A 25,182-nucleotide genomic window follows, 5' to 3' on the forward strand; every position below is an offset into this window, starting at 1 on the left:
GTTCATTCACACACAGGCACACACACACAGACACGCGCGCACACACACACATATATACATACATTCATGTTCGCACGCATGTACGGATGTTGAGAAGGGGAATGAGAGGGTGGGGAAAGGACGAGATTTTGTCATGAGCGCGTTTGCCAGTGTTTGAAGCTCACTTTTTCTACACAAAAAGGTGAGGAAGGGAGGGGAGTGGACATGGTTTATAAGCGTGGAGAGTTTCTTGTCTCTCTCTCTCCTTCGTTTGATTCTTGTGAACGCATCTTTCCAACTCGAGGCATTTCTTTAGGCGGCGGCGGCAGCAACATTGTTTTTCCTCAGTCGGCATCACCGCCATAATCATTCAGCATCCATCTCCATCGTAGCTTGCATCCAATACCAGAGTCGTTTACGCTTCTGCTTGCCGCATCTCCCATGACTTGTGCTTCGCATTCGCACTTCACGCCTGAGAAGCCCCGCCGCCGCTGCCGCCGGCTTCTTGCTGCCGCGTCTGCGCCTTCTTGGACTTGTCCATGTCGTCGTCCACGACGGGTGCCGCGGGGATGTCGACGCCAACACGGTACTCGAGCCCGATGTACGCGTCGCTGACGACCACGACCTCGAGCTTCCTGCCCTGCGCGGCCTCGGGCACCTTGATGTTGGCGCGAGTCGACGGCTTGGATCCGACGGCGATGCTCCTCCCTGGGCCCTGGGACCAGCCGGCGCGTTTGACAGCGATGACCTCGTCGTGGGCCGGGTCGGCGAGGACGACGAACCAGCCCTCGTTCTGGGGCTTCGGGAAGCGGGGCGCGTAGACGTGCGCGTCGCGCTCCGTCAACGGGTTCAGGCGGCGGAGGTCGACGGACACGGACAGTGCCGTGGCCTCGGGGACGGAGACGGCGAGGTTGGGGAGCTGGGCGACGGCCTTTGCGAAGCGGGGCTGCTGGTGGGCCGGGACGGAGAGCTGCCTCGCAAGGTTGGAGACCTTACCCGGGGAGGCGAGGGCGGCGACCTTGGCGAGGGTGAGGTTGGACTTGTCCGACTTGAGGGTGTCGACGCCGACACCTGGGAGGATGGAGGCCGGGTGGTCGGTGGGCCAACGGGCCGACTTGATGCACTGCAAGAGCTTGACGAACTCGAGGCAGGTAGTTAAGTGGCCCAGCTCGGTGGTGACGTCGATGGAGGCCTGGATGATACGGATGGCCTGATCGAGGACGCTAGTCTGGTCGCCGACGTAGTCGGTGATGGGAAGCGTGATGCGCGACATGTGCGCCTGCAGCAGGAGGAAGGCCTTGACATGGGGGTCCCACATGGGCAGGCCGAAGGAGCTGCCTGGGAAGAGTAGGTTGCGCGAGAGCTCCTCGTTGATGAGGTCCTCGTTGTGGCGGACGGGGAGCTCGTCGTACTCGGTGGCGCGGGACATCCATGAGAGCACGTCGAGGAACGAGGCCTGCGCCTTGATGTGCTTGACGAGGTGGCGGATTGTGATGTGGGAGAGGTAGTAGTAACTCATGATCTTGCCCATCGGGGTGGGGTCGACATCGCCGTTGGGGAAGACCTCGACGCAGCTGGACTGCGCGAGTTCGTCGAGCGACTTGTCGATCATGTCGACCATGTAGTCGTTGGCGAGCGTCTGGGCGGCAATGCTGTTGTGCTCCTCGGCCGAGACCTCAAGGCCGTAGTAGGACGGGTTCTTGTGCAGGCGGCGGAAGAAGAAGGTCCACGTCAGGTAGTCGAGAGCGTCCTGCTTCGTCACGATGGTCTCGGCCGAGACCTCGGCGCACAAATGGTTGTCCAGCACTGTGTGCAGGGACGACTCGACAGGGAAGCCCGTGTGGAGGAAGTGCTTGTAAAAGTCCTTCTTGGCGTCCTTGGTGAAGATGCGCGCCACGCCCGAGTTGTCGAACTGCGGACGCCCGGCTCGTCCCAGCATCTGGAGGACGTCGGTCAGGTCCATGTCCTTGTAGCCTTCGATCTTGGCATCGTAGAACTGCGTGCCCTTGACGACGACGAGGTGGGCGGGCAAGTTGACGCCCCAAGCGAGAGTACTGGTGGCCACCAGAATCTGGATCTTGTTGTTCAGGAAGAGCTCCTCGGCCAGCTGACGGTCGGATTCGACGAGACCGGCGTGGTGAAGCCCGATGCCGAAACTGATGGCTTCCTTGAGAGCGTCGTCCTTGACTCTCGCAAGGTTGAGCTGCAAGTCGTCTTCGTCCATATGGAGGAAGCGGCGGGGGTTGTCCTCCATACCGCAGTAGTTGATCAGGTCTTTGGCAGTCAGACGCGTCTGTCTTCGAGAGGGAACGAAGACGATGACGGGCTTGTCGGGGCTGTGTGTCTTAACCGCCAGGAAGGTCGGGCGGTTCATGGATTGCATCAACGGGCAGAAGCCTCGAGTCTCCGGAAAACCATCGATGTAAAGCTCCAAAGGAACGGGGCGGACTGAGTGTCTGAAGTTGAACAGACCCTCCTTGACGCCGAGCCAGTTGCCGAGATCCGTGGCATTGGCGCAAGCCGTCGACATGCCGAGCAGGCGCACAGAGTTCTTGATGGACGCTGCGATGTAATTCATGCCTGAAGTGTCGTCAGAGGGGTTCTTCATGGACGACTGGGGGGGGGGGGGGGGGGGTTGGCACTCACGAGAGACGATGATTTCCAGGATGGGACCACGATCGCCGGCCAGCAGATGAATCTCGTCAATAATGACGAGACTCACTTGGCGAACATAGCCTCTCGTCTGCCAGCTGCGGGAGATACCGTCCCACTTCTCAGGCGTGGTGATGATGACGTCGGCATCCTTAATCGTGCGAGTGTCGGGAGTGTTGTCACCTATGAAGTATGTGTTGTCAGCGGTGACCCAAGGTCACAGCACCATGCAAATCTCACCTGTAAGTTCAACCAGCTTCAATCCCAGAGGCCGGGCAAGCCTGGCTCCCCAGTCCTTCACACGCTCGCGCACGAGGGCCTTCATGGGCGCGATGTATACGACCTTGGACCCTGGCCTCTCCCTGAAAGCCCACCACATAGCCAGCTCTGCTGCGACGGTCTTGCCACTGCCCGTGGGAGAGCCGAGGAGAACGTTGGCAGGCGTGTGGTACAGAGTGTGGAAGATTTGCGTCTGCATGGGGTTGAAGAATTGGAACCGCTGGGCGTAGATCTCCTCGAGAGCCGGGTTCTTCAGCGCGCTAACGGGCAGCGGTTGCAGGTTCAGGAGGTCGGTGTACACGCTCTCCGTATCAGGACGGATGAGATGCTGGAAGGATACGGGTGCCACCGTCTCAGCACCGAGCCATCGGTCAGAAACCGCTCGCACATAGATCTGAGTCGGCAAGGGGTCCGAAAGCGGGATGGTGAAGTTGAGTTCGTGATCATCGTAGAGTTTCCGCCTGTTGAGGATAAAGAACTCGTGGTGGTAGATCTCTGACGTCTCGGAGTTCTCGACCCATATGTAGTAGGACTCGGACGTTCCGTTGGTGTGATCGTTCCACCTAAAGTCAGGCTCGATGAACAGCTTGATGCGAAGGACGTCGCGGTTGAGAGGGGCGATTTCGGCCTCGACACTGACCGTCGGAAAGTTGTTGAGGATGTGGGCAATTTTCTTACCAGCGCTCTGGTTATGAATAAGAGCGCCGATTTCTGCTGGCTCCATGTCTCTCATGGCTTCGATGGACAGGTTTTCCTTGGCGTCAAGCTGGTTGAAAACCGACTTGGGGAAATCGAATTGGTGCAGTGGGTGCTGGAAGGGCCAGATGCGCTTCTCAATAGACTTGGCGAGGGTGAGCAGAACCAAGCACTGGTGACCCCATCTCCTATTCAAGGCGATCATGAACAGAGCTCTACAGATACGGCCGGCCTGCTGAGCGACATAGTTCAAATCGTTCCCAAGTGCAAAATCTTCCGGTTGAGCCCTCGAGATGTACGCTTGCAGCAGGATGTTCGTCTTCGCCTGGGGCGTGTCGACGCCGCCGTCCACGTCACACGGCACGACGTCGTGCCTCAGACGGGAGAGCTCCTTTTCTTCCGAGTCTCTCGACTGGATGTTGTCAAACTCTCCGCTCATGCTGATCATCTTGAGGATATCAGCTTCCGTGGCCATAGGTCGCATCATGGTGTTGAAGATCTGGATGCTAGTGTGCAAGATGTAGTACTGGCTGGCAATGCGGCCAATGTCCTTGCTGCGAAGCTCCTCGGTGACCTCGTTGAAGATGATCATTTGGCTTTGCTGAAGAGTGCGGGCTGCCTGGATGGCCAACTGACGCCGTCTCTGAACAAGCGTAGGGTCGTCTCTGATCTCGGCCCACTCGATGCCGTAGCTCATGGGGCTTCTCTGCATGCGTACGAAGAGATACGAGTAGCCAATCCATTGGACGGCCTCGGGAATCGACGTGACCGTTCCCAGAGCGATCTCGGCGTTCAGATTATCAACAAGCTTCGTGGAGAACTTGGATTCGATCGGCTGTTGCTCCGTGACAGTTGTCAGGTAGTGGTGAAGTCTGTCCTGGGTGGTGCAAATCATACCAATACCGGTGTCTTCGAACTGGGGACGACCAGCACGACCGAAGATCTGCAGCACATCGAGGATGCCGAGATCAACGAACTTACCTTCCTGTGCGCTGTACACCTGGGTTCCCTTGATAACTACAGCGGCTGCGGGCAAGTTCACACCCCAAGCAAGAGTTGCCGTACAGCAAAGAACTTTGATGACACCTTCTCCAAAGAGCCGCTCCATGAGGTTTCTGTCGGAGCGGGCCATACCAGCGTGGTGAACCCCCAATCCTTTGGGTATCAGTTCTCGCAGATCACGCGCCCTGGACTGCTTCATGTCGCGGACGGCATTCTCGTAGTTGGGGTGGCCAGTGGGATCGAACAAGTCGACGCAGAAGTCTTCGATGGCTTTTTCGTGGAGCATCTTGGCGGTCAGAAGAGTGTCTCTTCTCGAGTGGACAAAGACCATGACCTGGTGACCTCTCTGGAGCATGTCCCTGACTTTTTCGAAAGCCACTTGATCCAGGTTTTCCTTGGACTGCTTCGACCCGGCTTTGCCCTTGACGCCGATGAAGTGCTGCTCCAACGGGACGGGGCGGAACGAGGCGTCGAAGTAGAACATGCCGGCGTGTCGGTTGACTTTGAGGAAGTCGGCAACATCGACGTAGTTCGGAAGCGTAGCACTGAGGCCGACAATACGAATCAAGGATTGGGTACTCTCGACCTGACGCTCCGTTCTGGCGACGAGCGACTCCAGGACGGCGCCGCGCTCATCATGAAGCATGTGAACTTCGTCAATGATGAGAAGGCGGACCTTCTGCACCAACTCGGTGTCGCCCGTCCCCTTCCTCGTCACAACATCCCATTTCTCAGGGGTAGTAACGATGATCTGGGTCTGGACGATCTCGGCCTTGGTGAGGTGCATATCTCCCGTGAACTCTCGGCACTTGATGCCGAGCCATGCCAGTCGCTTGCCGAGCTTCTCGGTGATTTCAGCGGCCAGAGCCTTCATCGGAGCGACATAGACGATTTTGAAATCCTGTGCTTCGACGGCGAAATCGGTAACAGTTGGGTCTTCGATGGGGTTGGGCGTGCAGTAGTGGCCAATAGTTTGCAGGACGGTAAGCATGGCAGCATCCGTTTTACCCTACAGGGGCGCATCAGTGTCTTGTGGCAAGCATCGCGGCGGGCAGCGACTTACAGCACCGGTAGGGGCACATATGAGCATGTTCTCATTTGTCCTGTAGGCCACCGGGTGCACCAGACTTTGCATGCGGTTGAGAGTCTGATACCCCTTGAAAGTGCCGCGACAGAGGCCGTCCATGTCTGAAATCTTGACCAGCTTCTGGCCGGGGCCCAAGACGCCCTTCTTCCCTGCAGGAATGGCATATTCTTCGTACTTGTCGAAGAGAAGTCTTTCACTGCCGTTCGGAAGGGCATACTTCTTTCCGGAATGGCTAAGAGAATTCCCTGCGTTGTATGCTTTGTACACATGGGGATATTGGACCTCTCTCGTCATGGCGGGCGCAAGAGAAGCGTTCTTGTGCTGATGGTCCTGTTGTCGCAATGCCTCTTCACGCTGTGCCTTGGTGAGAAGTCTCCCCTTGGACTCCTGAGGCACCTCGGACGTGGCAGCCGTCACAACGTCGTCGCGGTGGCCAAGCAGCTCGATGATGAAGTCAAAGTCGTCGAAACCGATAAGATCGGCGAGCTGGGACTGGAGCTCCTCATCACCCTGGCCGGACGTCAAGACGCTCAAGATCTGGTTCTGGAATACGTCGTCGGCCAGGCCGTTTTTCGCAGCTATGGCCGAGCACTTGCCAGCGAACCATGCAGCGCCGTAGCGTGCATCTCCGCCGGTGACACCATGACCGTCGAGCTGGTCACTGCTGTAGTCGTCGTCTTCGTCGTCCGAAATGAAGTCCCAGACGTCCTGTGCGCCGCTTCCGGATGAGTATCCTTCGTATTCATCGTCAAAGTCAACATCAGAGGGTGGCTCTGAGGGGAGCTTCAAGCCGGCCAGGGCGGACTTCATGGCTTCGAACTGAGCTCGCCACTGGGCTTCTGCATCGTCAAGATTGGCAGACGCCATTGTGTGATTGTCGATGAGAATCGGAAAGCTTTGGATCTTTTCTTTATCTTTTCCAAATTGGGAACGAGTTTAGTACGGTCAGCATGCAGTTGAGTGAAGCTTCCTCTCATGGGCGCTCATAAAACCCCGTCAGAGACGTTGAAATATCAAGCTTACTAGCGCTGCAGTTGAGGTCTTGGAGGAGGAGTCATTCGCCGAGTCGCCACGGGCTGGTTGGTGGAGCCCATCTTCCTAGGTACCACCTACATACATACCTAGGTAGGTACGGATACAGTGTGTAGTGTTCCTGCAGCTGCCATGTTCAGCGGCCAGCGCTGGCGTTGTGGATAATTAGCATCCAATGACGTACGGGAGGGTTCGTCCTGGCGGCATTGTCGCTCGTCAACCGGGCATTCTTTGAACGGATACGGTGCTGCACTACTAACCGCCACAGCCACAGCTGAGGACAAGGGGCTCGACCGAGGCTCCGAAACCGCCGCAATGCTGCCCATTGGCAGACCCGGATCACCCACAACATGTATACATGATTGCCTTTTTCCCAAGGTGATGCGGTGCCCGGGCGGCGCAGAGGCACTTTAATGCCTTGAGGGGTACCTAGACAGCTGGGTTGGGCACCTTAGGGACCATTCTGCAGCCTGGAGGGGCATTCCACTAAGCCAAGTGTCTTAGGTACCTACCTTATCTACCAAGGTCGTGGGTGGGTGGTAGGTGCATGTGATGTGTCGTCGCCGCCCCCCCGGGCCAACTTGCACAACGGGTACCCGTAAACCTTGACGTCGCTGAGACGAAGCGTTCCCCATCCATCGTCCTGCTCCAACTTGAACATCCCCTTTCTCCGTCACTCATCCCACTTCCTGCGAATACCACACGACCTATCCACCGTCTACCACGACAAAGCGAGGTCCCCTGCGAGCCCCAACATCTCGACATCTTCCGGACCGCAACGACAACCCACGACCAAATCGACCAAATACACCACTCCTACCCCTCCTACCCCCCTGAAAATCCGCCGTAAGTCGCAGTCGGATCTTCCCCCACTCAGACCGCTTCGATAGCGGACAACGACCACGACGACTGACACTCATACCTCGTCAAGACAATGAAGTTGCACTACATTGGAGTATGTCCCTTAATCCCCTTCGTTTGTCATTATCTTTTCGGCAGAACCGTCGCGAACAAGACCGCTTACCGAGGCGGCGCTTTCGTCTGGATCTTGCTAACGGTTTGCGCGCCGCATAGATCCTTCGCAATGACAGCAAGCCCGCTGTCGAGCTGTGCAGCGAGATGGAGCTGTCGGCATACTCGAGATTCACGAGGGGTTAGTGCACACCAATGCGCGAGGGAGGCGTCTTCGCCACGAGCGGAGCGCCCGCCCCCGAGCTTACAACCGCCGCACGATCGAATTGGACTGACGGTGCTCTAGGGAGCTACGCCGAGTTCATGACTCTCTTCTCTAAGAAGGTCGCAGAGTCGACACGCCCTGGTCAACGGCAGGATATCGAGGAGGGCGACAACACATTCCACTGCGTGGGACGGAGTGAAGGCATCTGTGGCGTGTAAGTTGACGGCACTCTCCTCTCCGAATATGGCCCCAAGAGTAGTATCTGCGGAACGACGGAAGAGAGGACAGTGTTGACATTTGCTGCGCAGTATCATCTCGGACCACCAGTACCCGAGCCTAGTCGCTCACCAGCTGCTCTCCAAGATGTACGTCCAACCGCTGGCCAGCCGCCAAGCATTCTTTCCAACCGGAGTAGGGCCATGCACTGACCCAGCTCCTCCAGCGTTGACGAATTCCTCACCAAGCACCCCCGCTCCACGTGGGCGACGGGCGAGCCCAAGCTCGTCCTCCCCGAGCTGAAGGAGTACCTCACCAAGTACCAAGACCCTCAGCAGGCCGATTCCATCCTCAAGATCCAGAAGGAACTTGACGAGACCAAGATCGTGTTGCACAAGACCATCCAAAGCGTCCTGGAGCGTGGCGAGAAGATTGATGACCTGGTGGCCAAGAGTGACGGCCTGAGCTCCCAGAGCAAGATGTTCTATCGTATGACACATCTCAGACGCACTGTTTCGCATGGCCAAGAAGCTGACACCCCTCGCAGAACAGGCAAAGAAGCAAAACTCGTGCTGCAGCGTCATGTAAACCCAGCCAGCCCTCTCAAATATCTTTGCATGTCCTTATTTTGGTCATTTCATGTCTGGCGTTGGACCCCGTTTGGACTCGTTTCGGCATAAACGCTCGTTCTGGTCACGCTCGCTAGGGTTCTTCGCAAGCACGAACGGCATCGTATCTCTCCTGTTTTCTTCTTCTTTTTCTTTGTGCAATGAGTACCCTTCCGTGAATGAGGAAGGGCGTGTTCATATCTTCCACCCCAAATGCGCAGCAGTGGTTTCTGGTAGTGGCAAAGGGACGATGGTTCGGGATTTAATACAACTCCTGCGTTGCGGACATCACAACGGTCGTCCCCATTTGAGACATAGGCTTTCCCGAGCATGAGAAAATAAACGGCAGTTGTTGACTTGCACCTCCAGACCCAGCCATGATGAAGACTGCTGTCTCTGTCTGTAATGCTCCATCGCGAACCACCCAGGTCACCAACCTGTCGGTTGGTACTGCTGAAAGATGCGATCAGTGTGACAGAGACGAGTACGGTTGGCTGTCTCGGCGTTGCAAGGCCTCTCTTCATAAAATTCGCCCTGGGCACGACAGCATCGGCCTTGTTTGCGGTAGACCAGATACGGATGCTTAGGGGCAGGACAGGTAGACGCGTCCCTCTCGAGTTTGTAGAGCCAAGCGTGGGCCTACGAGGCATGCTTGCTCATCGTTCCGGACTAACTTCTTCAGAACAGCCGTCGCTGAGTGAGCGATGATGTTCCATCTGACGCGTTCACCAACTTTGTACACACAAGCCCAGTCCACGCGCCCCCCCTCCCCGGGCGGCCACATCATGTGGGGAAAGCAGAATGATGTTTACGTGATTTATGTGACTTAAGCTTTAGGATTATCCAAAGAAAGGAATCCTCCCTTATGGAAATAGAAAATAAACAGAAGAAGCGAATGGCACTCTCACGTTTGCACACCCCCTCTCGGAGTAGACTGGCATTGGTGAACTGACCAAAAGAAAACGCAAAACATGAACGGCTGTTCAACACTCCCGTTTCCCCTTCCAACAGTGGTATCGATAGGGGGAACCTCCCCGACCCTTTCCTTCTAGGAGGGTTTGTGGTGTAGGTAGTACTAAAAGACAACGAGAACTGAGACGGATCGAGACTGTCCCTCTCCAGAGAACCCCCCCAAAAATAACAGGATTTGCTGCTTCGCTTGCATAGTAGAGAGAGAATCTTTTCCGAATTTTGTCTGATAACCAACCAGTCAACAACAGAACCGCTCGCACTTACGCTCTCTCTCTCTCTTTCTCTCTTACACACATGACGCTTTCTCTTCCGATGTGTGGATTCGAACGCGGGTTCATACACACGACATCCCCCCCCCCGGAACCGTATCGTCTCCAACTCCAATCATAGTCGTTAAATAGTGGTCCTCCAGAATAGTAAGGCAAATATCAGAAAATAAGGCGGAGTAATGGAATAAAGTGGATGGCTTTTGAGAATTTAGTCAAGTGACAAAGATGGACATGTTGAAAAATTGATGATGAAGCCGGGCCGTCATCTAACAGGAGTAGACGAAGACAACGAGGGAGAGATAGAATGTCCAACAATGGTGACGCGGGGACGAGGTGGCAAGTGTCGTGAACGTCGCAAGATAAGGGGAGAAAGCCGGTGGTGCAGTTACGCGTACTCGCCCTCGAGAATGATGCGCTCGCTCTTGCGGTTCTGCGCAATCTGCTGCTCGAATGTCTCGCCGGGACTGATGAGCGTCGGCGTGGCGCTCTTGGTCGACGACAGCCGTTCGTTTTTGCCGACGGTGATGGTCGCGACGGGGCTCCTAGCGCCGGGACTGCCTCCGCCGCCGCCGCCACCGCCACCGACTCGGATGGCGTTGGTTTTCAGGGGACGGAGCATCCGGCGCTGCTGCCGCGAGATGCTGATCTGCCTCGCGATGGAGATCTCGACGGCGGCGCGGAGGGCGTCGTCGGGTTCCGATCCGTCGAAAGACGGCTTCGTGACGTGTGTCTGGACCGATGACGCCGACGCGGGAGAGTGGTCCTTTGCGCTGGGCGCGGTGCTCGATGGGGCGGTCGAGTCGGCCGGCGTCATCATCTGCCACGCGGGCTCGTAGATGGTCGGCTTCAGCTGCTCTGTCAAATGGATCTCCTCGGATTCGTCGTCGCCTGCAGGCGACTCTAGCACGAGGCCCGACTGCTCGGGGCCGAAGACGAAGTCGGGCGCGGGGGGCTCCTGCGGTCGATGGGGCCTGAGATGGCTTACAATCCCAGGCGATGGCGTCTTCCCCCGTGTGGCCTCTCTGTGCGTTTCTGCATGTTCGAAGCTTGCCCTTTGCGGGGACGCGAGGAAGGCGGGCGAGGTGTTCGAGCGGTATCGGGGCGACTGAGGAGGGTTGTTCGCCGACTCCGAAGGAGTTGCTGGAAATAATGACAGCGAAAACGCCGGCGACTTGAGCGGTTGTGGTGATGTTGCTCTGCGGCTCCTGGTGCGCTCCCTTTCCTCATCTTCCTTCGTGGCCTTGGCGTTGACCGTCTTCAACCTGTCCAGCGTGGCCTGCCGCCTCGCCAAAAGAGATGATGACGGCTGCGATGGCTGCTGTCCGAACATGGAATCTTCCGACCCTTGCGGCTGCCCCAAGACGTTGCCGAACATGACACTGTAACGCTCCATTGTGATACTAGGGATCTCGACATCCAAAAACCCACCCGAAGGCTTTGGCGGCAACGCCGGCACCCCCATCGACACGTGCACCGGTGCTGAGATGTCGGACTTCTTGACACTCCGTGTTGATCGCGTGGATGCCATCCGGCTCAATAGTTTGGGAGCCTTGGAGTCTCTAGGACTTGGCGGCGCTACCGGGCCTGCTGTCTGTGAGCGCATCATTGCTGGCTTGCTGTCTGCGGGCTTCCTCTCTGTGTTCCGTCTTCCCAAGTCACCGGACTGTTTGTTGGTCTGTGAAATGTCAAAGTCGGTCCTGTTGGCTGCAGACTGTTGGAGGTTCATGGGCTGGGAGATGGCAACTGGGGACGACGCAAGTCTCTTGCTCTTGGAACGCCCAAACAATTTCCATCTACCCGATTTCTGCTTCGGTGGCGGCACAGGTTCCGGGGCTTCTTGCGGCGGTTCTGGCGAGGCCCTGACGACCATGCTGGTGCTCATGCTGGATGCCTGCGGTTGCCACTCGTTTCTTGGTGCGGGGATCGGTGTTGCGAGGAACTCGCGGGACGCAGTGAACTCGGGCGGGGGGTGCGTCGGACTCCCTATTGCCATGCCTATTGCAATGGTTCCCATGTTGCTGTCCATGGAGTCTGGTGTCTGTGTCCTGACAGTGAATGTACGCGCTGGTGAGAAGTCGTATGAGAAGTCGCCGGGACTCTCTAACGGAGACGCTGGGTTGTCCCGTATGGGGATGTGGTACGACTTGTAACCTCCTCGAGCCGAAGAGTGAGGCCTGATATACATGTCATCCTTGGACATGCGTCTATCAAAGGTCCTGAAGCTGGTGGTGCTGTAGTTATGAGGCGAGAGACCTCCACTAGTGCTGGGCCGCTCAGCCATGGTCGAAGAAGCCTTGGAACGAGGAGGTGTGGGTAGAGGGCGATGGCGGTATGTGTTGCGAGTTTCAACGGCAGCAACGGCGGCGGCGGCGGCGGCGGTGGCAGCGTCCTCTGCGAAGGGCACGACCACGTTTTGAGAAACGCTCGAGTCTTCCTTGGTCTGTTGGAAACTTGACACAAGACCCGGCGACCCCAGGACGGGCGACTCTGGGCCGTGCGTCTGCGTACCACCGGGGGCCCCTCCACCACTCCTCATGCTCTTCATAGATCTGGAACGGTTGACCACTTTGAACATGCTCCTCTAATGGCAAAGAGGAGGTCTTTGAAATGCTAGCGCCTGGCCGATCCTTGCTGACGGGGCCGGGAAGCAGGAACTGGGCTGACTGCCCAGGACGCAGAGCGGGGTGATCGGTTTCGAAAAGAAAAGAATAAAGAAAGGAGATGGTGGGAGATGGTTGCAGGACTAGTGAGATCGAAGGATGAGAAGAAAGCCGTCGATCACACGGCTGTCCGGGCAAAAGTAAGAGAGAGAGAGAGAGAGAGAGAGAGGAAGAGAAAAGAGAGGGACTGTCAGTCAGTCAGTGGCTTGAACGAAAAGAGACCGAAGACGCGACGAAAACAAGAGAACCCCCAAACCCCATATGCAGAGAACAGGAGAGGACCCAGATATGGGGAGGGGGGGACTCTCTGACTTAACTCTACTTTGATATCATTCTCTCTGATTTTGCCTCCGCAGGGCCAACCCAGAGCCTAGAAGTCCTCGTTTTCCCACGCCCAGCACGCGACTCGCACTTTGTCGCCTGTTTGAGATTGATAGGACGGATATTTTGGGGGGGCTGATCCACGCAAGGATGACGAACCTCGACATCCTTTCCATGGGGTGGTGTGTGGATCAAGGGTCCCGGTCGTTTGTGAGCGATAAGTCGCGTATCTTTTGTGGTTGAGTGGAGGTCTTGCGGTTTCGTGTGTCAGACTAGCGAGAACTGTAGGGAAGGCCGGCGGCGAAGCATGATTAACGGAGTCGTCAGCTGCATGGCTTGTCCGAGGGACCCAGGAACTTTGGACGGTCCGAATTGGTTTTGACACTGCCGTACGGCGTGCGCTTCCGGCCTGGCTGCTGGAGAAGATGATCAGGGCAGAGACGAAGGGGCTAGAGACCAAGAACTGATGTAGTGCTTCGTATGGAGCGAGTGGTCTCGGATGACTCCATCGCCAGGGCGGCTCCAGGCAATATCCAGTCTGGAGCTGCTCATCACAGAGCTCATCAGAAGCAATTTGACTTCAAATTGACGACGTCCACATGCCCTGACCATTGATGTGCCCGCCGCCCCGTCGTATCGTGCCGTACCTTGCCGCCGGAGAGAGAGCTAAAGAGCCTAGAAAGGGAGGGGGGATTCGAGAAGGGTGGAAGATGAGGGAGGGTCGCACCCGTACTCGGTCTGCGGGACATCCTTGGATGGTTAGGTTACCCCGGCCTGGGGTGAACAAGCCTGGGGTCGGCCCTGTTGTACCGCACGTCCTCTACCTGTACATCGTACTTGTATGCTCTCGCCGTGGGTGGGTTTACTTGGTGTACCTGTGAGTCGCCCAAGCCTCCTCGCCTTCGATGCAAATCGATCCGCAACACGGGGGGAAGAGCGCCAAAACTCTTGATACGACTTGGGCCGTTAGTCGGAGAGTGGTCCAATGGCTCCCCAATGACAAAAGTTGCATCCCGGGATCCCGAACCGATCTCGAAAGATGGGACTGACCCAGAACTGAAAGATGAGTATGGCTTAGAGCCGTCCACTTTGTCCGCCCAGTGCTGGCCAGGTTTTTGCCCAACGGCCAACAACAAGCTGAAATTTGCTTCATTTGCAGTTCAATCTCCCAGCCGATGCAGCCAGCGAATGAGCGTGACACGACGTTGCAGTCGCGGATCCTCCCCGCAGCGTGGCTAACAACGCCTTGCCTGCACGCATCCCTATCCCCCACTCTGACATCAAACGGGTCTCTTGTTTTAAATGAAAGGATCAGAGACGTTGTTGCTCATCCAGCATCCCACCAACCATGGGACATGGTCCGCAATCAGGGAAATAACCTTCTCGCCCAAGCTCTGCCAGCCGAGCGTGACGCCAACGCTGGCAACTGTACAGAGTGATTTTCTCGAATCTCTTGCGTGTGTGGACATCCGTACCGATACTTTCTGGCACTTTGCAGTCTGCCCCCCCCCCCCCCCCTGCTTGTGGACCACGTCGTCTCGCGGGTAGTCTTGGTCTGGTAAGGTAAGGCGGGCATGATAACTCATTGAGTCCCCTCATACAACCATGCAATCCTGCTGCGAATAAGACGCGCACCGCTCGCAACCCGTGCATGTTGCCATGCGATTGAACACGTTCTCGGTTGCGTGAGGTTGGAGGTTTGTAGAGCTAACTGCTGAATGAGCATCCCGCCCAAGGTGTCATCGCATGAGATATCATCTCCGTAATGCTCCATAAGCGGCCTGCTACTCCAAGTTGACTTGTTGCCTGACCGTCCAAGAAAAAGTACGCACACACCGGCTGACGCATCAATAATAAGGTGTCGTATTGAAACAGAGTTGCCGGGACACGAAGCGCCGTCGCGAGGCGTCGCCGAATACTGGGCCCTTTGTTTTTTCGTGTTTTTTTCTTTTCTTCGGAACCAGACTCTCTGGTGTTTGGTTCTGTGCAGCTAAGCTCGGGCCCTTGACGTTGACAAGCAAGCAAATCAAGTCTCTCTCGATCAATGGTAGCCCCATTCGGTTCATGATCTGGGCCGGATCGTCTGTGTATCGAGAAGTCGTCCGTGACAAGCCCGACCAGGTCGAGACTTGGACATGAGCTGGTAGAGAACTGGCAAGGCTGCTCAGCGACCGGGTTTCCACTGTCTCGTCCAGGGTTAATAAGCCGACTGATCGTCTCAAGATTGCAAATCCACCGGCAAATCTCAAGTGGCCAGAGCGCAGGCGAGGTCTGCCGTTCCCATAATTTGCTGCCCAGTGATGATATCGTTTCTCGGGAAATGCCAAGATGCTGCCCCTGAACTCCCGTGGCCAGACAGGCCCATGTTCTGGAATGCAGCATCCCCTTACTTAGCGCCAGGAGGTAAGCAAAATGTGCCTCAGATAGTAGAATGGTTTGATGAACAACAAGCCGCTGCCAGAGAGTTCGTCTGAAGTGACTACTCGAATTATTTTCGCTTCGGCCTTTGATCATTGATGACCATCCAACCGTCCTTCATGACGCTCGCTTGCAGAAACAGTTCGCTGTCGGCTTGGTTCGCTTGCTCGGAGGTCGAATTAATCTCCTTAATTCCAGAGTTGGAATGCGCTATGCATAAGGCGGCCAGGGCGAAGAGACCACCGGTGTCGCATGAGTCCTCTTCCCTCCTTTTTCATTCCTCCTTTCATGTCTCCGGCCATCCCCGCGAAGTTACTCGAATGTGCGTGATTCCCAGCGAATGGGCTGATAGTTTCGATCATTTAAAGACGAAGACCTGAGGGGTAAACTAATGGGACGACATGAGGACTAGAGTGACGGAGGAAAGCTGAGACACCAACGGTGAGTCGCGAAGTGGCGGGTGTCCCAGAAGACGATCGACTGATGGTGCAGAATCCCGCGAGAAGCTAGTGTAGGAACAACTAGGGACGGGTCGATGGGAGGTACACAATGGTCACCACCGTACATCTGATGAGGAGAGGACCAAGCCTTAGAAAGATGTTCTTTCGAGTGAGATCCACCCTAGCATGAGAAAAGAGTTCCCAAGGGCCGGCCAGCTGGGTAAACGGACAAGTGACCGAGCTGCATGGGCTCGGGAACCGCAGGTTGACCGTATTCGATGCTTGCCTCTTTTGCAGGTTGGTTACATGCACCACTCCCGAACTCAAGTGGAGTTCAAGCAGATGAAGAGCTCGAGGGTCTGCAGGCTTGGCGAAGCCGATGCTGGAGCTGTGGGCCGTCGTGGCTGAGGCGCGAAGGACGTGTGGCGTACCAAGGGTCGGTCGCGGATCGGATCAATTGCTTCCACACTGTGCCTCAACCGAAAAGTCTCGCACAGTCACCCCGCCATCACGTGATGGGTACTCATGTTTGGCGGGGCAAATTGCTAAAGTTGGACGATGCTCTTCCTTGCTGGCGGACGCTACCGGCACATCATAGTATTGGTCGGAGGGTAAGGTACGGGCTCCAAAGGCGGTGATGGGAAGACCCGGCTGATCATGGAGAATGGCGGGAGCGACTCTTTGGGTGGATTAGGTCGGAATGGCATTATGGCAGAAGTCCGGGATGGATGAGGCTCAACTTAAGGAAGAAATAGAAAAGTATAATGGCGGGAGAACCCCGAATATGAGGAAATTGAAACTGGTGAGATGTTCGGATAAGTGGCTTTTGGTAATCGAGCTGCTGCTACTGCTGGGCACAAAGCAGAGATGCCGGGAGTGGAAGCACCGAGAAACCCAGGTACTCGCCTAGTCGCCGCGGACGCTGAAGGAAGTATCCTGCACCGCTACTTTGGCACCATTGACGACCTCTCAGCAGGTAGCGAAATACCCCGCCCGGCCCGCTGGACCCAAAAATTGATGTATCCCTGGGAGGGGCACGTCAGGCAGGAAAGAGGAACAAGAAACATCAACAGTCACAAACCGAGTTCCTCTCTCTCCCCCATATTCCACACCGCGTCAAAGCTTGAGCTTTTACACACACCCTTCGACACACAGAAGCTTCTTGTCTCTTTCCCTTTGATTTGCACCAGCGAGCACTAGTCTCTTGTTCCTCTTCTTTCTTCACAATGTCGTGGCAAGGTAAGCCCCTCATAGCTCAGTGCAGTGCAGTTCCCCGACAAAGAGGTCGATGCGGCGGTGGCAGCTCCCCCTCCCTCTTCCTGAAGAGGCCACCCTCAAGGAAACCCCCCCACCTTAAGAAATCAGAGAGCTAACCGTCTCGTCACAGCTTACGTTGATACCAGGTAGACTCGCACCACCAGAACAAGCTCTATCCTCGGCATTTGCATTCCGAGGAGGACTCGATGGACTATATCCGGACAGAAGACTGATGTGTGTGGGATTTGTAGCTTGGTTGGCACCGGCCATGTTGACAAGGCCGCCATCATCAGCATTGCTGGCGACAGCGCGTGGGCGTCTACTGCCGGCTTCACCGTACGTCAAGCCTCGTCGTCTCCAACACCTTACTCACTTTCGCCTTACTGACGTTTTGCTTCGTGCATTGCAGCTCTCCGCTACTGAGATGAAGGTCATCGCAGATATTGTCAAGGGCGACAAGACCGTGACGGACAAGGCCTTCGCCGACGGTCTCTTCATTGGCGGCGAAAGATACGTCATGGCCCGTGCCGAGGAGGGAGCTATCTACGCGCGCAAGGTTGGTCGATACGGCATCCACGCCACAATGCATACAACTCTGACAAGATCGAACAGGGCAAGGAGGGCATCGCCGTCGCCAAATCCACCCAGGCCGTTCTTCTCGGTCACCACAGCGAGGTCCAGCAGGCCGGTAACGCTACACAGGCGGTGCAGAAGCTGGCGGACTACCTCGTTAGTGTGGGCTACTAGACAACCATCGTGGAGTGGATTGGCGCAAAGGGAGGCGGGGTGGGGGGTGGGGGTTGTTTTTCAAGGCATCCCTGAAGAGCTGTGATGTGTGCGAGGCAGGCTGGGCAGCTCGCTCCCGCACATAGCCACACACGAGGATCTGACACATGAATTCGACGAACACTAGATTAGCAAGAGTTACCAATGCCGGAATCTTCGCTTAGTCGCGGCCGCGTCCCAAAGATACCGGACCGAGCATGTCGCGTGTGTCTCAATGCCCCAGTGCATCTTCGGATCGAGCATGTTCAAGCATCTTTCATTCAGTCGTTATGTGTGGGATGACTTCATACTGCTGTCACGGCCGACCGTCTAACTTTGTCTAGTGCACAACTAAATACGGCACACATCCTACTATCCCTTCGGGTTCGTCAAAGTGCGCCGCTGTGGTATTGAGCCCCTCTAATACGCTGTTCTTAGAGCCCATTACTGAGTGCCCGAAAGTTCTGGAGACGCTGCGGCTGTATGTAGCTCGAAGCTTCAGCAAGGCCGATATTCAATCTGACCATGCCAACCAGCTTCTATACAGGCAGCTCGGCATTCCTCCGTCCGACCCCGGACCGGTCGACGGCGGCCCCGATGTACGGCCCGATAACCGGAATGTTGCGTGCGAACGCGGCGATGGTGCCGAGGAAGTCGCCAAACAGAACCATGATGCCGTAGAGCTCGACGCAGAAGCCGATCAGGGGCCACCGCAGCAGGATCAAGGCGAGCCCCGCGAAGAAGGCCGCCGTGCCCTTTGCCTTTTGTTTCCGCGCGAAGAAGAGGAGCGTCTTTTGGGGTCCGATGATGATTGTGAGGCCAATGAGGAATAGGATCTGGCAGGCGCGCAAACGGAGGTCAGCTAATCGTGTTCTGCATCAGGACGATTGGGTTGGTGGATGGGTTGTTCGTCGTTTCACGGAAAAGAGGGTGGGCTTCGTACGTTTCCCATGGCAAGCCTGCGTAGGGACCCAGTTAGCTGCGCCGTCGCAAGGGGGACGGGGAACGGCAGAATGACTTACATGGCCCGGTCGAAGAAGAGCATTACTCCGCCGATGAGGAAGAAACCGCCTGGTCGAGTGCGAAAGCCGGCGTCAGCTCCGGCAGACTCTTGTCCTGCCGTGTGCTCTTCTATGCGCCACAGCTTGGGAAGGGCGCAAACCTACCTCCGGAGCAAAAAATCACTCCGATTTCTGTAACATAGGTCAGCCGTGACCGTTCACGAGAAGAAAGAATATTGGAAGTGGCCGGACGCTGCTGTCATAGAGCTCCGCAGCGAGCGCATGCACGTACTTTGGGTATCGGACATCCACATCGACGACATTTCGGATTACTTTGGGCCGGGTAGGCGTATAGGACTTGGAGGGCAACTTTCAACTCGGGTCGTCAAGAATTGTGTTTTTTTCCCTGGCCGTAATCGATTTCGACGCGGTACTGAGGATTGCAGATTAGGGGTAGATAGTGTGTGAGAGACGCGCCGGATTGATAGGTATTGGCTTATTGTTGGGCGAGCAAGTATCTGTATTTTTGGTTTAACAAAGAACAGATCACCAGGGGTTAGTAGACATCGGTTTCTGGCACGCGAGCAGGGGTCCTTGCTGTTGCTGTTGTGTACCACAAGCTGTTGCTACTGCCGCGCCGTCACAGATATCTTTGGTCGTGCGGGTATGCACTACGTAAGTCGACCAATCAGATGAGGCCGTGGCTTCTTCCAGTGGACGAATTTAACCCGCTCAGCAATTGGAAATTTTCAGTGTCAATTTTTCCTCCCATTCTCATCAAGCCTTTCCTCACTTCGCGATCGAGTTTCTCGACGATGCACGCTTGAAGAGTCGTTAGCCGGCAAAGTCGCGACTTATGCTAGTACGCCATATCAACATTCCGCACTGAAATTCAATGACGTTACGCTTGGCAGAGCGCTGCCTGCGCATTTTCTTCTGCACTGGCGCCTCGTCCGAAGTTCCACTGGATGACGGACTTGGCTGTGGATGAGAGGTATCATTCTTCCCGAATACCGCAGTACCTCTTGTTCGAGCCTACGGTACGTTCTTTGAAGGACTCAATTGTTCTTGTGGTCTGCCATCATATGATGATGGCATCCGAAGCAACGGCTCTTGTCGATCACAAGCAGACACTTCGTGTGGCCGGCCCCCACCCGGCCAGCATCAGGCTTGGCAAGCATCTGGTCAATCAACACATGGTAGGTGACAACACACCAAACTGCTCTTGCAGTTCTGCCGCGGCGGCCGTAGCTTCTAAGCTATGGCAACTGAGTATCGTCTCCCCATACGTTCTCGGTAATCTGTCGATTCACAGGCGGAGAACAACCGTTTATCACGATTAAGCCGGAATGTCATCTAGCACCCTATGCCGAAAGGCGCAGGGCTGTATAGTTGAGATTTGACTTTGTTGGTCGCACATATAATTCCATTCTCCAGCCCACTAGCTGCGAGTACCAGTGTGAATGACAATTCGAAAACCCGCCTTGACGCATGCTTGTCCCCCCATTCCCCAATGACGCCGTATCTTGGTAGTAGTAGTATAGTAGTAGTCAAGACGCAACCCCTAAAACGCCTGCACCGCAATAACTGCAGGATTGCAGCACTCTTTGTGATGTCGTATCACGCCAACCACCACTAGTCCCCGTAATGCGCATAGCCTTGGCCCGGCCTGCCTATTTGAGGACGGTATGCGCGCCGCGCGCTTCAAGGTACTGCTCGGCCGCGCCCTGCGGCAGGGTCCGGATCAATCCAAATACCTCCTTGTCGTGGTACCGCAACCGGGTCTTGGGGTCCACGTATGGTGCCGGCAGGCCCGTGATGTCGCAGTACCGCCTCGTGTGCGCCAGTGACGGCGCCGACTCGATGTTGGTATACGTCACGCTCGGGCCAGGACCGCCGCTGCCACCGTTGGATCGCAAGCTCTTTTCCAAGACGAGCTTCGACAGACTGCGCGAGGCCTGTGCCAGGTTGGGATTGTCGTTGTCGTTGCCGGTGGCGTTTGCGGGCGTCGAGGTGCCGCTCGTCGAGAGGCCGTCGTCGCCGCCGCCGCCGCCGTGCTTGTCTGTCGTTGGCGTGGCCGCGGCGCTCGCTTCTTCTTGTTGCGGGGTCGCCAAAGCCGAGGCCTCGCGGCGGGAAGCGTCGCCGAGGATGGTCTTGATGTTCTTGTTGCGGCGCTGGTTAGGTCTCCAGGACGCGTTGCGGAAGCTCTTGTGAATGGAGTGGATATCGAGCTCGTCGAGGAGCGCCTGGTGGGCAATTTGCGCCTCTGTCGCTTCTTTCGGGGCCGCCATGTCTTCGTTCTCGGTATGTCGCGCGGATGTTGCTGCTTGGACAGGGTCTCGAGGTCCTTTGCTGGCCGGATTGAGGATGAATGGGTTGTCAAGCACAGTGATTGGAGCAGTGACAGGGGGGCTTATTCTGCCAAAACTGACCGCCTGGATAAGCCAGCTCGGTGAGTTCGGTGAAAGGTTCTCGAAGGCTGCATGTACCTAGGTATCTCACTAAGGCAGTAGTGACTTGCGCGGGATAGTTCATTGAGTAAACAAACACACCACCATCGCATACACACAATCCCCGACAAGATGGTACGATGGCAAATCATCCGACCAGATTGACTTGAAGCTCTAGATCAATGATGCTGACTCACTTATAGGAAAGTCCTCATGAGCATCAGCAAAACCTGCTGCTTTCTCGCATCATCACCAACGTGGTAAGGAAGGTCTCTTACCTCGAAGCCACCCGAGGTCGATGCGACTTACATGGCGTTTAGGAAAAACTCAACGAGGCTGTCGTGGTCATGAACAAAGCTTTGCAGGTTGGTTCAACTGTTTGGTGATCTATGGGAGCACTGCCTGATGAAATTTCAAGGAGATCAACATCCAGAACATGAACGTCGAGCTCGTTGCTCAGATGTTTAAGAACTACCAATCCAACGTTTTGTTCCATCTTGAGGGTAGGTCTGTAAGCACAACAGCGTCGACCAACTGTTAACCTCATGCCAGCGACCGACAATTTGAAGCCGCCTTCGTGAACCTCTCGGGGGCGATCGCTGTATGGCCGGGGATCTGGACGAGGAATGAGACAAGATTAATGAGAGTGATTCAGGTGCAATTGCAACCAAGAAGTTGTAGCACAAATACCCCCAACGAGAAGTTGCTACCCTCGCCGTAGAGGATTTGAATTCATAGATAGGAGCAAATGAATTCGAAGCAGCGTGAATGTCCTTAAAATACAGACGTAACTGGTCATCTTAAATGGCAACATTCACGAAAGCGTTGATCCGGGGCCACTTGGGTACGGACCGAGACGCATTCTCACTGAGCTGCGCTAGGATCACAAAGCTGCACTGCGTCACGAGCAGCACCAGCGAGAAAAGGATCCACTGAAATTTACAGCCTCGCAGCCTCGCATCATGGGCGCATCGCAACTCCAACAACCGTAATCGAAAGACACATTGAACCCGCCACACGTGGCGTAGACGTCTCTTGCAAAACTCCTTCGAACAAGGCGACCAGGCACGACCGAATTCGAACCGAACGACAACTGTCCGTTACCCGAGCATGGTCTGTCGCGCCGCGACATCCTAGGACCTGACCACGAACGAACGTCGCGATGGCACCCTCAGCAACAGGCGAGATCCCCCCTCTGCCGGCACCTCCTCAGAGAACGTACCCATCTGCGAAGATCTTCCCCGTAAAGGAGGCCAAGTTCGAGAAGCCAATCCCGGTGCAGCACGATGGACGGGAGAAGGCAATGGCGCAGCCGTCCGGGGGCGCAACCATCGTCATCGACAACGGTAAGTTCCCCAGCAACCCGGCGGAGCCATTGGGAGTTCTTTCCTAGCTAACTAGCCATCACAACCAGGCTCTTCTGCGGTACGCGCAGGATGGTCCTTCGAGGATAATCCGAGGTTGAACATTCCCCCCATCATGTCCAAGTACCGCGACCGAAAAGCCGGCAAGACGTACTCCTTCGCCGGCAGCGATTGCTACGCCGACACGACGGCAAGAAGCCATATTCGGTATGCACACGAGCAAGGGACGGGAATAATCAGCAACTGGGATGTCATGGAACACGTCCTAGACTACATCTTCCTCAAGCTTGGGTTGAACGGCGACGATGCGTCCATCGACATGCCCATCGTCATGACGGAGACGGTGGCTAACCTACCTTACTCCCGGAAATGTAAGCTGGTCTTGTGGGAACCTCCACTACCGCGCAACTGACACCCGCACAGCAATGACGGAAATCGTCTTTGAATGCTACGGCGCGCCGTCACTGGCATACGGTATCGATTCGCTCTTCTCGTACGCACACAACAAGGGGAACACAGGCATAGTCGTTTCGTCGTCCTACACCTCCACGCATGTAATACCCGTCTACAACCACAAGGCGATGCTGAATCAGGCAACGAGGCTGAACTGGGGAGGATGGCACGCCGCAGAGTACCTGCTGCGGCTGATCCGACTGAAATACCCTGCCTTCACTGGGAAGCTCAACGTATCGCAGGCCGAGCATATGCTTCGTGACCACGCATACGTCTCGAAGGACTACGACAACGAGCTGCGGGGATATCTGGACTGGACCGGACTTGAGGACCGTGATATCGTCATTCAGTACCCCTTCACGGAGGAGGTGATTGTGCAGAAAACCGAGGAGGAGCTGGCACGCATCGCCGAGCGGAAGAAGGAGAGCGGCAGACGCCTACAGGAGCAGGCGGCAAAGATGCGCCTGGAGAAGCTCATGCGTAAGGAGAACGAGCTCGAATCACTCAAGAAGCTTCAAGCCAAGCTGGAGCAGCAGACCAATAAGAAAGACATCAGGCGACTGCTGGACAGCAACGATCTCAAGGACGAAGCGGCCCTGGAAAGGGCCATCGCAACCCTGGAGAAGGCGGTCAAGAAGGCGCGGACCAAGGACGTCGGCGGTGACCCGACGGAAGAGCAGCAGGAGCCCGTGTTCGACCTCTTGGATGTGCCGGACGAGGAGCTCGACGATGCCGGCCTCAAGGCCAAGCGTCAGCAGAAGCTCATGAAGTCGAACCACGACGCGCGCGCGCGAGCCAAGGCCGAGAAGGAGGCCGAGAAGGCCCGCATTGAGGAGGAGAAGCGGCTGGACGAGGAGCGCCGCGAGAACAACCTCGAGGGTTGGCTCGAAGAGAGGCGCCAGGCCCGTGCCGTCACGCTCCAGAAGATGAAGGAGCGCGAGCGTCTCAAGCAGGACCTCGGCAACCGCAAGTCGCTCGCGTCGCAGATCCGTATGAAGAGCATCGCCAATCTCGCCTCGGACAACCCGACCAAGAAGCGCCGCCGTGGCGGCGACGACGACAACTTTGGCGCCAACGACGACGACTGGGGCGTGTACCGCCAGATCACGGTCGGTGACAACAGCGACGACGAGCAGGAGGAGGAAAACCTCGAGGCGAATCTCAAGACGTACGAGGAGGACCTGCTCCGCTACGACCCCGACTTCACGTACGAGCACACCCACGAAGCGCAGACAGACTGGTCCAAGTCGATGCTGCACGCTTTCACGCGCGGCCCGCGGCCGTTCGACGCCGGCTCCCAGGCCGAGTTAAACCAAATTCACCTCAACGTCGAGCGCATCCGCGTGCCCGAGGTCGTGTTTCAGCCATCCATCGCCGGCGTCGATCAGGGGGGTCTCGTCGAGATCATCGGCGACATCCTCAACCAGCGCCTCGGCGGCGTCCCCAACCGCGACGACTTCCTGAGGGACGTCTTCCTCACGGGCGGTAACAGCCTCTTCCGCGGCTTCGACGACCGCCTCCGCCAGGGTCTGACGCCGCTGCTCCCGGCCGGCGCGCCCCTCGCCATCCGCCGCGCCCAGGACGCTCTCAACGACGCCTGGAAGGGCGCTGCTGGGTGGGCAGGCTCATCCGCGTGGAAGGCCGCCACCATCACACGGGAGGAGTACCAGGAGAAGGGCTCCGAGTATATCAAGGTCAGTCATGGTCCTTGAATCCTGTCGTGTCCCTCGGCATTTTTCTCGCCCTCCCCCCCCCCCCCCCCCCCCTCCCGTCCCCACCACCAGCCTCCTCAAAAGCTAACTTTCCGTTCCACAGGAACACGACCTCGGCAACATGTCGTATGTATGATCAGTCAACCGGAAACAGAGGCGCTTCGTAGCACGGCAGGTCTATGGGCAGAGGAACATGAGTGGGATGCGGGGAAGATATCAATGCCGTGGGTTTTTCGTTTATCCGTTTGTTTTCAAATCGACGAGAAAAGAAGAAAAAAAAAAGCAGGCTTCGTTGCCTTTCTTTGTACGATCTGCGTGACGTTCCACTCCAAACCCGCACCCCCCTTGGCTCTGGATCAAGTCGCGTCACCA

At 56.4% G+C, this 25,182-nt stretch overlaps 8 protein-coding genes across 8 annotated transcripts; 4 read left to right on the forward strand and 4 right to left on the reverse strand.

The window, feature by feature from the left end:
- Positions 1-445: 445 nt before the first annotated feature.
- Positions 446-6,562, reverse strand: CH63R_04628 (Sec63 Brl domain-containing protein; the record flags this gene model as incomplete). Its single annotated transcript, XM_018299603.1, has 3 exons — positions 446-2,814; positions 2,872-5,617; positions 5,672-6,562. The coding sequence occupies 3 exons, from the start codon at positions 6,560-6,562 to the stop codon at positions 446-448; spliced, it is 6,006 nt and encodes a 2,001-aa protein (XP_018160849.1).
- Positions 6,563-7,894: 1,332 nt separating this feature from the next.
- CH63R_04629 (Synaptobrevin) lies at positions 7,895-8,708 on the forward strand (the record flags this gene model as incomplete). The annotated part of the gene is made up of 4 exons (XM_018299604.1): positions 7,895-8,118; positions 8,213-8,269; positions 8,338-8,609; positions 8,668-8,708. The coding sequence occupies 4 exons, from the start codon at positions 7,895-7,897 to the stop codon at positions 8,706-8,708; spliced, it is 594 nt and encodes a 197-aa protein (XP_018160850.1).
- A 1,646-nt stretch (positions 8,709-10,354) lies between these two features.
- Positions 10,355-12,544, reverse strand: CH63R_04630 (uncharacterized protein; the record flags this gene model as incomplete). The annotated part of the gene is made up of 1 exon (XM_018299605.1): positions 10,355-12,544. One exon carries the CDS (start codon positions 12,542-12,544, stop codon positions 10,355-10,357), a length of 2,190 nt encoding a protein of 729 aa, XP_018160851.1.
- A 4,490-nt stretch (positions 12,545-17,034) lies between these two features.
- CH63R_04631 (Profilin) lies at positions 17,035-17,812 on the forward strand (the record flags this gene model as incomplete). The annotated part of the gene is given in 5 exon segments (XM_018299606.1): positions 17,035-17,047; positions 17,230-17,299; positions 17,317-17,401; positions 17,475-17,621; positions 17,678-17,812. The coding sequence occupies 5 exon segments, from the start codon at positions 17,035-17,037 to the stop codon at positions 17,810-17,812; spliced, it is 450 nt and encodes a 149-aa protein (XP_018160852.1).
- A 557-nt stretch (positions 17,813-18,369) lies between these two features.
- On the reverse strand, positions 18,370-19,154 carry CH63R_04632 (Got1-like family protein; the record flags this gene model as incomplete). The annotated part of the gene is made up of 4 exons (XM_018299607.1): positions 18,370-18,703; positions 18,853-18,901; positions 18,997-19,023; positions 19,124-19,154. The coding sequence occupies 4 exons, from the start codon at positions 19,152-19,154 to the stop codon at positions 18,370-18,372; spliced, it is 441 nt and encodes a 146-aa protein (XP_018160853.1).
- Positions 19,155-20,504: 1,350 nt separating this feature from the next.
- On the reverse strand, positions 20,505-21,122 carry CH63R_04633 (Major facilitator superfamily transporter quinate; the record flags this gene model as incomplete). The annotated part of the gene is made up of 1 exon (XM_018299608.1): positions 20,505-21,122. The coding sequence occupies one exon, from the start codon at positions 21,120-21,122 to the stop codon at positions 20,505-20,507; it is 618 nt and encodes a 205-aa protein (XP_018160854.1).
- A 291-nt stretch (positions 21,123-21,413) lies between these two features.
- CH63R_04634 (DASH complex subunit Dad4) lies at positions 21,414-22,002 on the forward strand (the record flags this gene model as incomplete). Its single annotated transcript, XM_018299609.1, has 5 exons — positions 21,414-21,416; positions 21,485-21,541; positions 21,602-21,646; positions 21,700-21,788; positions 21,834-22,002. The coding sequence occupies 5 exons, from the start codon at positions 21,414-21,416 to the stop codon at positions 22,000-22,002; spliced, it is 363 nt and encodes a 120-aa protein (XP_018160855.1).
- A 441-nt stretch (positions 22,003-22,443) lies between these two features.
- Positions 22,444-24,946, forward strand: CH63R_04635 (actin; the record flags this gene model as incomplete). Its single annotated transcript, XM_018299610.1, has 4 exons — positions 22,444-22,627; positions 22,696-23,016; positions 23,069-24,792; positions 24,914-24,946. 4 exons carry the CDS (start codon positions 22,444-22,446, stop codon positions 24,944-24,946), a joined length of 2,262 nt encoding a protein of 753 aa, XP_018160856.1.
- Positions 24,947-25,182: the final 236 nt, after the last annotated feature.

The sequence above is a fragment of the Colletotrichum higginsianum genome, chromosome 3 (assembly GCF_001672515.1).
Source record: "Colletotrichum higginsianum IMI 349063 chromosome 3, whole genome shotgun sequence".
NCBI lineage: Eukaryota > Fungi > Ascomycota > Sordariomycetes > Glomerellales > Glomerellaceae > Colletotrichum > Colletotrichum higginsianum.